Raw genomic sequence first — 13,224 nt, 5'->3', positions numbered from 1 at the left:
CAATGAACAAAAATTTTGATTTAAAATTTCTCGTCTTGTAAAAGTGACGGAAATTATTAGACTATTTTTTAAAAGAACCCATGGAATAAAATACCCTTGCATTTCTAACATTAAATGTTTGAGATCTGTTTTATTGCATTTATAGTTTACATTCAACATATCAAGCTGTGGTATGACAGTTTTCTGTTTTTTATACTCAGCGACCAGTGGAGGGAAAGAAATAGGCTTTCTACCAACATTTGGGCCGTGTTACTTAAATCTTTATGGAAGTCCAAGAGAATACACTGGATTCCCTGATCCCTATGATGAATTGAACTTTGGCAAGGTTTGTCCCTGTGCTCTTTCACTTTATGTACACAAGCAGTGATGATAAAAAGGAACAGGCAATGTTGTTCTCCCCCCCCCCCCCCCCCCAAAAAAAAAAGAAATCCATTGTATTTTAATGCATAATATATACGTGTACCCCTTTGCTTTATAATATTGGTGTCTAAACTTAAGTGCCATTTGCACACTAAGGTTACAGAATACGTGGAAGTGCTATATGTGAACTAAACGTTAGTCTGTATAACTGTGTGCAACACATACAGGGGGGGAAATTCTATGAATGCTGCTCAAAATGGGCACTGAAAAAAATTGACACTGATGGTTAGTATAGTGGGCTTTGATCTTGGCGACCTGGGTTCAATTCCCACCATAGCTCCTTGTGACTTAATCCTCCATTGCCCCAGGTACAAAAACTTAGATTGTGAGCCCTCTAGGGACAGAAAGAGTATCTTCATATAATGTGTATAGCACTGTGTATGTCTAGTAGTGCTATAGAAATGATTAGTAGTAGTAACTACTCTGTAAAGGGTGTGCACCCTTCATGGAATAGCACGTGGTAACAATTAGCATGCCAGATTTACACCTGCTGAAACCCAGTGTAAATGCATTTACCCAGTATTCTGTAAGTACACACATAACTTTTCAGAATGCCCCTGATGTGTCTAAGCCCCCATTTGGGATACACGCTGTGGTAGCCACAGATTGGCACCTGGCAAGCCTGTTGCCATTCGCCAACCCTTTTAGTAAAAGCCCCTCAGCTGTGCTAACTGATTCATGCTGTTGTTCGTACTCTTCCCTCCCCCCCCAGACACACCCTCTCCATAAAAAATTCTGAAACATCAAGCAAATGGTTTGCACATGCATATTCAGAACTATGGGATGCCTGGGTGCGTCTCATGATAAACACTCACTAGTGCTTACTGCAACATATTATTGGCTATAATTGGTTTGAATTGGCACTAATTAGTTGTGTGTAATTGCCGTTAGTCACTATTCTATAAATTGTGTGCATAAAATCCTTCTTGTGCAACTGCAAAGGCGCGGACGTGGGAGGGGCATGGGTGGGATGGGGGCACCTCAGGCAGTTACATGTGTTGGTTATAAAATACTAAATATAGAACAGGAAAAGTTCTCTACGATGACGAATCACAGAAGGCAAAAGTAGAGACTAATAGACGATTCACCACTGGAGACGTGAGTCCAACAGTCTTTATTATATCAGAGATAGCGACCCGACACAGGCCGTGTTTCGACGCTAAAAAGCGTCTGCATCAGGGGTCAATAAATACACCAAGTAATGAATGCAAAACGAAGAGTCCTACTTGTATATGTGTTGTCAACTCACTGATCACGTAGCACCAAACAGAATATGCTGGATACAAACTATCAGAGTGTATTTATTGACCCCTGATGCAGACGCTTTTGCCTTCGGTTATAAAATACTATCATTTAAGGGCCTAACTGCCTACAGTTATGCACTAGCATTTACGCCAGCCATTCAGCTAGCAGAATTCATAGATGCCAAGTCTCACTCATTAGGAGTTTGTCACACTCATTTTAAGTAGAGGAGTGTGGTAGCCGTGTTAGTCCACTCTTAAGGTTATCAATAGAAATCAAACAAAATAAAACATGGAAAAAAACTTTAAAACCATACAAGAACGTAAAACCTTTGAAGTCAGAATGATTGAATATTTTAACACCCAACAGAAAGGACTTAACAAGGATCTGGGGTTCCTAGCCCATTATAAACCATAAAGCTGTATTTCTCTGTTGATCACCCTCCCCTCACCTATCCACACCTATTCTGTTAGAATATCAATGATACGCTTTGATGTCCCCATGCATACCTCCTACCCACCCCCATCCTCCCACCCTGTCAGACTGTCATAGTAATGCTTGAATGTTTTCACTTATATACACTGTCAGCTAGCACATTTGCTTATTTCCAATCTGACGAAGAAGGGCAACCTTCGAAAGCTAATTAAGAAATGTATTAAGTTATGTCCAATAAAAAATGATCACACTCATTTGAAAGCTTTCTCACTCTCACACTCTTTGAGTCCTATTTCTCACTCATCAGAGCTTCAGTACCAGTGCACTGACCTTGATCACTGCTTTCCTGAGAAGGAAACCTTAGAGAAGTAAAATCAAATGATCCAGTCAGTAGAAGAAATCTGAGCTCAGCTTCCTGCCTGCTGCTTCCTCTTGCCCTGTCTCTTTTTCCTTTACTGCAACAGCATGCTCTGAAACCAATATACATACTTTTAATTACTGGGTGGGAGACAATTTTCAGATAAAAAAAAAATTACCCAAATTGTCCCCCACCTTGTATTCTTTCAGAGGCTCCAAAGACAAGCCAATATCATTTAATGCTGCTTTGATTCATTTGCAATTACTACACTTAAATCATTCTAGATTTATACCCTGGATGTACTGTCTGAAAAATCTCTCTCTCTGGCCTTTAATCTCACTCCTTGGTTTGGTAAATCTCACTCTTTGGAATGGTTCACCCTTGGCATCTCTGAGAATTGCTTCTGCCTAATGCAGCAATTGCACGCACAATTGCTGATATGGAATTCACAGTTGGCACGCTTCATCCCTGCAGCTACCTTTAGGCTATCTTTAAAGAATTCCCCTTCTATTGTTTATATACTCTTTTTTTATACTGTGTAAATGTATGGCGCATAGTTCTATTCATATAAACTGTCAGAAACAGTTTGGTCATGGCTTTGTCACTGCCAAGAAGATGGACCTTGGATAGATTTCTTATTCCCTTCCTGGGTTGGCTGGGTTTGGAGAGGATGAAAAGTCTACATTTATATCTTTTCCATGTTTTATTTTGTTTGATTTCTATTGATATCCCAAGGAGAAAGGGAAGGTGGAAGAAATAATAGAAGCATTGCTAGATTGTACAACAGCAACACCTAGTGGCCAGATGTGGTGTCTGTGATTGTAGTGTTCTGGAATTTAAAAAAAACTACCACTACTTAACACTTCTAAAGTTCTGGAATTAAAAAAAAAACCTGGTCATGTGGCCTCTGGCTGAGGACTGTCACTGTAGTGACTGGACTATCATAAGTTTGAGAGATATATAAAATAAGCTTAGTTGACAATGGGGCTCATTTAGGCTCATTTTGTATCTCAGTGCAGGATGGCCCTGATTGAGCTAGAAGTATAAAGTGGTAAAAGGTAGCTGCTGTGTGAGGAAAAGACCATGTCCAATACATCAGTACTTGCTGTTTGAAAGTCAGCTGGATTTGTGTGGGCTGAAAACTGTACGCATACTTTAAGTGCCCTGTTGAAAATCTATTTATTTACTCAATGTTTTAGCCTGTCTACCCAACAACGCCCAGAATGGGTTACAAAGATTACATTCATCATTAAAAAAACATAAACAATACTTAATATGATACAACAGTCAAACATTAATTTCAATTGATAGAAAACGATTTAATACAGCAGTTCCTCAACATGAGTTCTAACAATCTTCCATAAACGTATTTGGAAGCAATACCATGAAAAATCCTGAATCCTAACACCAACATTTTGAAAACGCAACGTTTGCTAAAAGGTAAGCAAATCTAATGTTTACTTTGCAAAATAACAAAGCCAGTGTGGATCATTCTTTCCCTGGCTAAAAAAATGACTTTGGCTTGGCCACTGTTGGAAACAGGATACTGGGCTTGATGGACTTTTGGTTTGTTCCATAATGGCAAAGCTTATGTTCTTATGTAATATGAATTATTTATTTTTAGATTTAGATTTTAGATTTATTATTTATAACCCGCCGTTAATATTATATGTGGAGTCCCGATTTATATAGAACATAAGGAATAGAACTGAGACCTGCAGATGCAGAACCTTTTCTAAAATACCTCCAGGACTGCATGTGCAGTGGGAGCAGCCATTTTACAAAGAAGTACATTGAAAAAAATGAACAAACCCAACAACTTCCCGCATGGTGCCTGCAGTGTATACCCGGTGTTCACCATAAATCACTTCATGGTTTTTATATAGTATTTTAATTCTGGTATTTATGTTCTGCTTAACCATTAAGTTCAAGGCAGAGAGCAATCGCGCATGATGAGCAGGTTCTCTTGTCTGTCCCTAGAGGGCTCACAATCTTGGTTTTTGTACCCGAGGTAATAGAGGGTTAAGTGACTTGCCCAAGGTCACAAGGAGCTGCAGTGGGAATCAAACCCCCACTGCATTAACCATTAGGCCAGTCAGTAATGAACTGCTTTTCATGAATTTGCATGTATTGCATCTCATTACTATAAAATCTGCAGTGACCTAAATATTGCTGTATTACGGCAAGACAGACTGTATCACAGCCCTTTAAGTTGCATTATGGAGCTAATAACACAGGTTATTGCACTAACGCAGCTTGATAATTTCCCCCTTATCTTGTTTATTTTGATTACTTTGTAAATCTCTTTGGGTTGAACTTTGCTTTAAGGAATGTAGTACATGAGTACAACATACTATTTTGGCTGTCCTTGTGTTGACCATGTAATTCAAAACCTGTGCCTCAAAGAGCTTCTAAAACATTGACAAAGTTATTAACCAGCGTATAAAATAAATGAGATTTCCTAGATCAAAATAATTCTCGGTGATCGTTGAAGATTAAGGAAAGCTGTCACTTTTTGTCGGTTACTAATATTCAAATCATTTAGCGAATGTCTCTCTTGGTTACATTACAGGGTGAAGGTGTGGCTTATAGAGGCAGAGTTTTGGTTGAATTAACCACAAAACTTGAAGGATCAGCCACACTCAACAAGATTGAAGATATTCCCAGTGATGACATACTTGTTGTAGAGGTAATGTCTTATAAATATGGTTGATGATAAAGTAGTAAGACTGGACTCCACACACTGTTTAAAGAACCAAGGGTGGAATGGGGAGAGGAAGGGTTCTCTTTCAGGCCTACTTTTGAATGACTTGTTCTGCAGTTAAACTACCTGAACAGAATACTTACAGTGTGCACAGTTATGGTTGTTCATGAGTTCGGAAATGCTCTTTTATCCATGAATGCTGTTTTATATTTTTGTTAGTTGCTAATTGTATATGGCCATTAGTGCTTTGCTAGAAAAAGAAATACTCCCTGTTTTCCTGAAATGGGAAACGAATCTGCTTTGCTCCACCATCTTAAAATTCCACAAGGCTCATGAGAGACCAAATATGCTGCCTTCTGACTGCATAAACAGTCCTGTCGCGAAGAGCAACTATCCAGGGTATCAAGTTGGAGTAGGGGCTCTACACTGCTATTTTGAGTCAGTCTGAGTCTGTGAGCCAAAAAGGAAAAAAGGTGGGGGGAAAGAGTGCCAATAGCAAACTTGCCCAGGGTGTTGTTTTTTTCCTAGCAACTGGCCTGTATATAAACTTGTTAAGAGGAAACCTTTCAAAGCAATCTAGCTAGCTGCATTTAAAATAGAGTAACACAACTAGAGAGCCAGCAAATACGGGCAGCTTGCAAAAGGATGAACAATACCTTGGTACCTTGTTAGAGGCAACAAAATGGGGAGCGGTTAGGGGTGAATTCTATAAATCACGTTTCAGAGCCAAAAAAATGCTTAAGCGCTATTCTATAAGCCGTGCCTAATGCACAGTTTATAGAATAGCGCTTAAGTGCAAGAGTTGCACATAAATTTAGGTGTGTCCATTTACACGTATAAATGTATAAATGGACACACCTAAATTTATGCACCGAGCCCCCATATTCTATAGTTGTGAATGTAACTGGAATCCACACCCACACTGTGCTCCAAATGCCCATGATACATTTCCACACCCCTTTTTTCAGGATGTGCATAAAATGTAGGTGCAGATCACGTGTCTAAATTTACTCATGTACATGTTTGATTTCAATTAGCGCCAATAATTGCTTGTTAAAAAGCCAACTATTGGCACTAATTGGCTTCAATTAAATTGCATGCACACCCAAATTTGCGCACACAATTTTTGGTAACTTTTATAGAATTAGAGGGTTAGCGCCAATTCTCAGTGTTGTATAGTAATTAAGTAAATGTAACTAGTTAATGTACTTAAATAAAAGTTTTGTTACTTTTACTAGTAAAGAAGTACAAGAAAAATGTATTACTTTTACTTTTACCGAAGTAATAATTTTACCAATTTTTACTGCTTTTACCTAGTTACTTCTGATGCTTGCAATTAAAAGTAAAAGTGGCAGAGAAACCTAAGGGTTCTGTTTACTAACCCGTGCTAGAGGCACATTAGCATTTTTAGCGTGTGCTAACAATTAGTGCACTCTAATTGTGCAGGCACCCACAATATTCCTATGGGTGCCTACATAGCACGCACTAATTTTGTGCACACACTAAAAATGCTAGCGCACCTTAGTAAACAGGACCCTAAATGTTGATTCCTCAGTAAACCAAATGAAATAGCAAAACCTGGAGCAGGATTTTGCTATTGCAAACCTCGTCAAACAAGGAGTGGATCATCGCCTCTTAAATTTTGGTATTCAGGGATTACAGCCTATAAGAACAGTAGAGTTACCTATGCTTGTTGAACTGGTTACTAGTCTCCAGGCAAACAGAACATGACGTGTTTGGTCACTTTGAAGCAGAAATGAAGCTGAAGCTGGTTGCAGTTTTTGATGAACAGATCACAACAGACTTTTGGATATCCCATGGAAAATTTTACATTAGCATGATGGTCCACTGGATTGATACGCCAAGCAAAGACAAATGGAGTGCAAAAAACCTCTCTCAGATGGTGTCCACAGCAAAGTCTTTATTCAAATCAGTGAAATATGCGACCCGACATGAGTCGTGTTTCGGCCCTATCGGCCTGTGTCAGGGGTCTAGGAATTCATTAGACAATATATATTCCTAGAACAGTTGGATTACTACTACTACTACTTAGCATTTCTATAGCGCTACAAGGCATACGCAGCGCTGCACAAACATAGAAGAAAGACAGTCCCTGCTCAAAGAGCTTACAATCTAATAGACAAAAAATAAATAAAGTAAGCAAATCAAATCAATGAATGTGAACGGGAAGGAAGAGAGGAGGGTAGGTGGAGGCGAGTGGTTACAAGTGGTTACGAGTCAAAAGCAATGTTAAAGAGGTGGGCTTTCAGTCTAGATTTAAAGGTGGCCAAGGATGGGGCAAGACGTAGGGGCTCAGGAAGTTTATTCCAGGCATAGGGTGCAGCGAGACAGAAGGCGCGAAGTCTGGAGTTGGCAGTAGTGGAGAAGGGAACAGATAAGAAGGATTTATCCATGGAGCGGAGTGCACGGGAAGGGGTGTAGGGAAGGACGAGTGTGGAGAGATACTGGGGAGCAGCAGAGTGAATACATTTATAGGTTAGTAGAAGAAGTTTGAACAGGATGCGAAAACGGATAGGGAGCCAGTGAAGGGTCTTGAGGAGAGGGGTAGTATGAGTAAAGCGACCCTGGCGGAAGATGAGACGGGCAGCAGAGTTTTGAACCGACTGGAGAGGGGAGAGGTGACTAAGTGGGAGGCCAGCAAGAAGCAGATTGCAGTAGTCTAAACGAGAGGTGACAAGGGTGTGGATGAGGGTTTTGGTAGAGTGCTCGGAAAGAAAGGGGCGGATTTTACGGATGTTGTAAAGAAAGAAACGACAGGTCTTGGCGGTCTGCTGGATATGAGCAGAGAAGGAAAGAGAAGAGTCAAAGATGACCCCAAGGTTTTGAGCTGAGGAGACAGGGAGAATGAGAGAGCCATCAACAGAAATAGAAAACGGGGGGAGCGGGGAGGTGGGTTTGGGGGGGAAAATGAGAAGCTCGGTTTTGGTCATATTTAATTTCAGGTGGCGTTGAGACATCCAGGCAGCAATGTCAGACAAGCACACTGAAACTTTGGTTTGGATGCAAGGTGAGATATCAGGGGTAGAAAGGTAGATTTGGGAGTCATCAGCATAGAGATGGTAGGAAAAGCCATGGGATGAGATTAATGAACCAAGGGAAGAAGTGTAGATAGAAAAGAGGAGGGGACCAAGAACAGAACCCTGAGGTACGCCGACAGGCAGAGGGATAGAAGTAGAAGAGGATCCACCAGAGTGAACACTAAAGGTGCGGAGGGAGAGGTAGGAAGAGAACCAGGAAAGGACAGAGCCCTGGAATCCAAGTGAGGACAGGGTATCGAGAAGTATGCTGTGATCGACAGTGTCAAAAGCAGCGGAAAGATCAAGAAGAATGAGGATGGAATATTGACCTCTGGATTTAGCCAGTAATAGGTCATTGGAGACTTTAGTAAGCGCAGTTTCGGTTGAGTGGAGAGGGCGAAAACCAGATTGTAATGGGTCAAGAATAGCATGTGAGGAGAGAAAAGGCAGCGGCGGTGAACAGCACGCTCAAGTAATTTGGAGAGAAAAGGAAGGAGGGAGATGGGTCGGTAATTAGAGGGACAAGTAGGGTCAAGTGAAGGCTTCTTAAGGAGAGGTGTGACCACAACATGTTTAAAGGCAGCAGGGACAGTCGCAGTGGAAAGTGAGAGGTTGAGAATGTGACAGATAAAAGGAATAAGAGTAGGAGAGATGGCATTAAGAAGGTGGGTGGGAATGGGATCAGAGGAACAGGTGGTACATTTTGAGGAAGAAAGGAGAAGTGTAGTTTCCTCAATAGTAACTTCAGGAAAGGAGGAAAGGGAATGAGGGGAAGGAGAGAGAGGGGAACGGACTAGTGGAGGGGAGAGCTGGTGAGGTAGAGAAAGCAAGGTTTATCTTTTGAAGCCAATTCGCCTTGCTTAAAATCAAAGGTAACTCACACGAAGCGGACAGCGGTTTTACGGAGAGACTGCGATTTTGTCTAATGAGATCCGTGTGAGTTACCTTTGATTTTGTCTTTGCTTGGTGTTTGATCTCCAGTGGAGTGGTTACCTTCTGTTGGTGTTTTCCACTGGATTGATAGTCTGCTTGTCTGGGTTTAAGACTGAAGAGTTTCCATACATTTGACATTCTTACATTTGTTTTTGACGATATGCAAACAGAGTTTGCTATCAGATGAAAAATAGGACGACAACAGACAGTGATTTCAACTTTGTGAAAGCCTTCTATATAATTGGACAGCATGACAATGATAATAAAGATGACGATGCAAGTGATGAATTAGCACTACTACAAATACGAATGATAAAAGCATCCTTTGCTATAAGGAAATCAAGTGTTTCAGACAGAGAGATTCCTTTGATCAATACCTGCAAACCCAGTTAAAAGGCATCGGTAATATTGCAGCCTGGCCTAATTTGAAGGAACTTTTTATCAAGACTGAACAATCCACTTCCTGATAATGCAGCTGTTGAACACCTTTTTAGCAGTGGTGGATTAATGACTCAAGTGCACTCACATGAGTGACAAGTCATTTTCAAAATTTAGTCTTATTGTAAGAGAAGTAGATTGAATTGTAGAGCAATAAAATTGTTGGGATAAAAATGTTAACAATAGTTGCATTCACTATACTTAAGGTACTTTTATGTTTTACTCAAAAAGTATTATATTAGGCAGTAACTTTTTTACTTTCACTTAAGTACATTTTTAATGTGTTCTTCATTGTACTTTTACTTTAAGTATTAAAATATATATTTAGTTTTACTTTGACTTAGTACTTTGAACAACACTGCCAATTCTATAATGGCACGCAGGTGAACCTAAGCCATGTTACGAGCACTAGCGGAAAGATGCTTTGGTGTGTGAAAATTTAGGCTCGCACACTTACATCAGATCAATGGCTGGCCTAAGTGTTATGTTATCAGGGATTTATCTCTCGCCAATTCTCATATATTAGAATCAAGGCAAGTTGCAATACAGTAAAGAAGCTGACAAGAAAACATCAGAAAAACACAATAAATCCCAAAAGAAAAAAGAAACATGTTAAAAGATTTAAATTTAAAAATTAAGACACATCCAGTCTAGTAAACAAATACGTTTTCAAAACTTACAAAATAAAAAGTAATTTTTCATCAGTGGAAGATCATTCCAATAACGAGCCACTAAGAAGAAAAATGATTGCGAGAAGGCAGTCCTAAAACATAAATATTTAACTGAAGAAAAAGCTTATCAATAGGTAATTGCACCTCTTAGAGGTCGTCTTAGACTTAGCACAGTCATCAACTGAGGACAGCCTTCAGGGCACATACCCTTCCAAAGACTTGAATACTAAACAAAGTATTTTAAATATGACCTTGGGACTTCACAGGTAACCAATGCAACATGCGTAAGTGATAGTATTCTATACATTGAGAGTGTTGCTTGGCAGTACACTCTCTGTCCTGCCCATTCTCTGCCCACATGTATGCCCCCATGTAGTTATGCACCATGGCACCTAGGTACTCCTGTTCAGAATAGTGCCTAGTGCACATGTGTATGTAGTTGCTAATTATTGGCACCTCTGTGGGTAAGTAGTGCGAAAGTCTAGGTGACAGTTCATAGAACTAACTTGCTCATGCTTGAGCATCCAAAATCTTGTTGCCAAGTTGTGAAGACAGATTTCCTAGCATCATAAGAATAGCCATACCGGGTCAGACCAATGGTCCATTCAGCCCAGTATCCTGCTTCCAACAGTGGCCAATCCAGGTCACAAGTGCCTGGCAAAAACCCAAATAGTAGCACCAGTGGAAGAGAAGCCTAGTGGTTAGTGCAGTGAGCTTTGATCCTGGGGAACTGAGTTCAATTCCCACTGCAGCTCCTTGTGACTCTGTGCAAGTCACTTAATCCTCCATTGCCCCTGGTACAAAATAAGTACCTGAATATATGTAAACCGCTTTGAATGTAGTTGCAAAAACCTCAGAAAAGCAATATATCAAGTCCCATTTCCCTTTCCCCTTCCCTACCAATCCCAGGGCAAGCAGTGGCTTCCCCCATGTCCATCTCAATAACAGACTGTGGACTTTTCCTCCAAGAACTTGCTCAAACCTTTTTTTAAGCCCAGATATGCTAACTGCTGTTACCACATCCTCTGGAAGCAAGTTCCATTTCATTTGGAGGAGGAAAAAAAACATGCATTTTTGGCATTTTCAAAACTATGCATGTTGTTTTATCCTTGGCAGTTCCCTTCTCAAAACAGCAGATGACAAGTGAGCGGATGTGTTTAGTTTTTCATTTTTTGCGGATGATGTTTTAAATCAAAGTGCATGATAATAGCTCAGGCTATTTGAAAAATAGTTCCATACCTGAAGTGTCTGGTTTGGGAAGTGTTCAAGAATTAATCGGATTTCTCTTAGTTGATGTCCCAATTCTCATCAACAATGGTCGAATTAAAAAAAATGTAAAAAATACCTAAATAAGAGATATTTTAGTTCCCTTTTGCTCAGCTTTGCAGGTAGAAATTTATTTTCTGTCCTTTAAATTTGAAGCAAAATGACTTTTTATTTGTGCATAACAGAGGAAGTTATAGTGAGCATAGCAAACCTGCTAATCTTAAACTGAAAGTCCCCATGGGGTATAAATTGGGTTTGCCAGAACACACTTAAATATACTTGTGCAAAAAAGTTTGACAGTTCTGACATATTTTTAAAGCTGTAAATGTTGGTGATTTTATTAATGTTTAAACATGTTATTGAACAAAGTAACCAGCAGAACCAATATGAAACAGCATGCACAATGTATTTTAAATGAATTACATAACCATAACTCCCTCCCCCAAACCAATTTGATCCCTATCCCAACAAAAACGCCCTCTCCCCATATGTTGGCAATATCATTTAAAGTGTCCCTTTTATTTTTTTTAATTTGTAGAAGTATCAGCGCAGGCGGAAGTTCAGTCTCTGCGCAGTCTTCCACTCTGCCACCATGCTTCAGGACATTGGTGAAGCCATCCAGTTTGAAGTTAGCATTGGTAACTATGGCAACAAGTTTGACTGTACCTGCAAGCCTCTTGCATCCACGACTCAGTACAGTCGTGCTGTATTTGATGGTATGTATGGTTAGAAAATAGAACATTTTTCAATATACATTGTATTTACTTTTCTAAAGGTAACTCATTTCTAGCCTGTGCAGTATCTTTGACTAGAATGCAGGAAATGCAGGTATATGTACTAGGGTCAATTCACAGAAGCACATGCTGGCCAATATAAGAATAACAATGTAGTAGTTATGTGATTTGTAATATGTTATGAGGCGTATTTTCAAAGCACTTACACTTACATCATAGACTTACAAAGTTCCATGGGTTACTAAGTGCTTTGAACATGAGCCCCCAAATCTCTGTCTATGTATTACTGGAGTCTCATAACATGATTGATATTCTTTGAACTCCCTTTCCAGTGAAAAGGATTTGCTTATTATTTGTACTTTGAAAGTTTTTCTCATATCTCGTCTGTCTCTCCTCAGCTTTAGGGTATTATTTATTTTCAGTCATCTTTATTTATTCCATTGTTCGCTGAAGCTAGGTTGCAACAATAGAATATCACAGATTTCAATAAAACATAGAGAGACATACAATGCATTACAAATCACATAACTCTTAAAAGATACAGAGGGTAATTCTATAATGGGGTATCTTGAAAGAGCCTATTCCATAAAGGAACCTGGATACCTATGTACCTTTATAGAATACTAGCGTAACCAGGTATTAATGTGACTAACATTTAGGTGCGATTACGTACACCAGCCAAAGCAGGGGTGGCCCAAGGCAATCTGCTGCCTGAGGCAGAGATGAAATGCTGCCCCCCCACCTGCGCCTGGTCTAGCATCTCCTCCCTTCCCTCCTAAGCTCTTTACTGTATTTTTTTTCCAAAAGTCAGCAACGGCAGCAATTCCCATAGGCTGCCATGGCGCGGTGGCACCGGCCTCTTTGCTACTGCGTCCCGCCTCTGAGAAAACTGGAACTTATGTAAAGAGGCGGGTCACTGTGTGAGAAGAGGCCGGTGCAAGCGGCACCGCGGTAGGGCAGCCCATGAGAATCGCTGCCGCCTTTT

The 13,224-nt window shown here is 40.1% G+C and overlaps 1 protein-coding gene across 6 annotated transcripts in view; it reads left to right on the top strand.

The window, feature by feature from the left end:
• MYOF (myoferlin) overlaps positions 1-13,224 on the top strand; it is a 278,968-nt gene that overhangs the window by 144,913 nt on the left and 120,831 nt on the right. For all 6 annotated transcript variants that reach the window (XM_030203030.1, XM_030203027.1, XM_030203029.1 and 3 more), the window contains 3 exons: positions 201-325; positions 5,028-5,144; positions 12,044-12,221. In XM_030203030.1, coding sequence (XP_030058890.1) covers positions 201-325; positions 5,028-5,144; positions 12,044-12,221 — 420 coding nt within the window. The remainder of the gene's footprint in view (positions 1-200; positions 326-5,027; positions 5,145-12,043; positions 12,222-13,224) is intronic.

Source organism: Microcaecilia unicolor, chromosome 5, assembly GCF_901765095.1.
Source record: "Microcaecilia unicolor chromosome 5, aMicUni1.1, whole genome shotgun sequence".
NCBI classification, from domain to species: Eukaryota; Metazoa; Chordata; class Amphibia; order Gymnophiona; family Siphonopidae; genus Microcaecilia; species Microcaecilia unicolor.
This window is presented reverse-complemented; position numbering and strand designations above follow the sequence as displayed.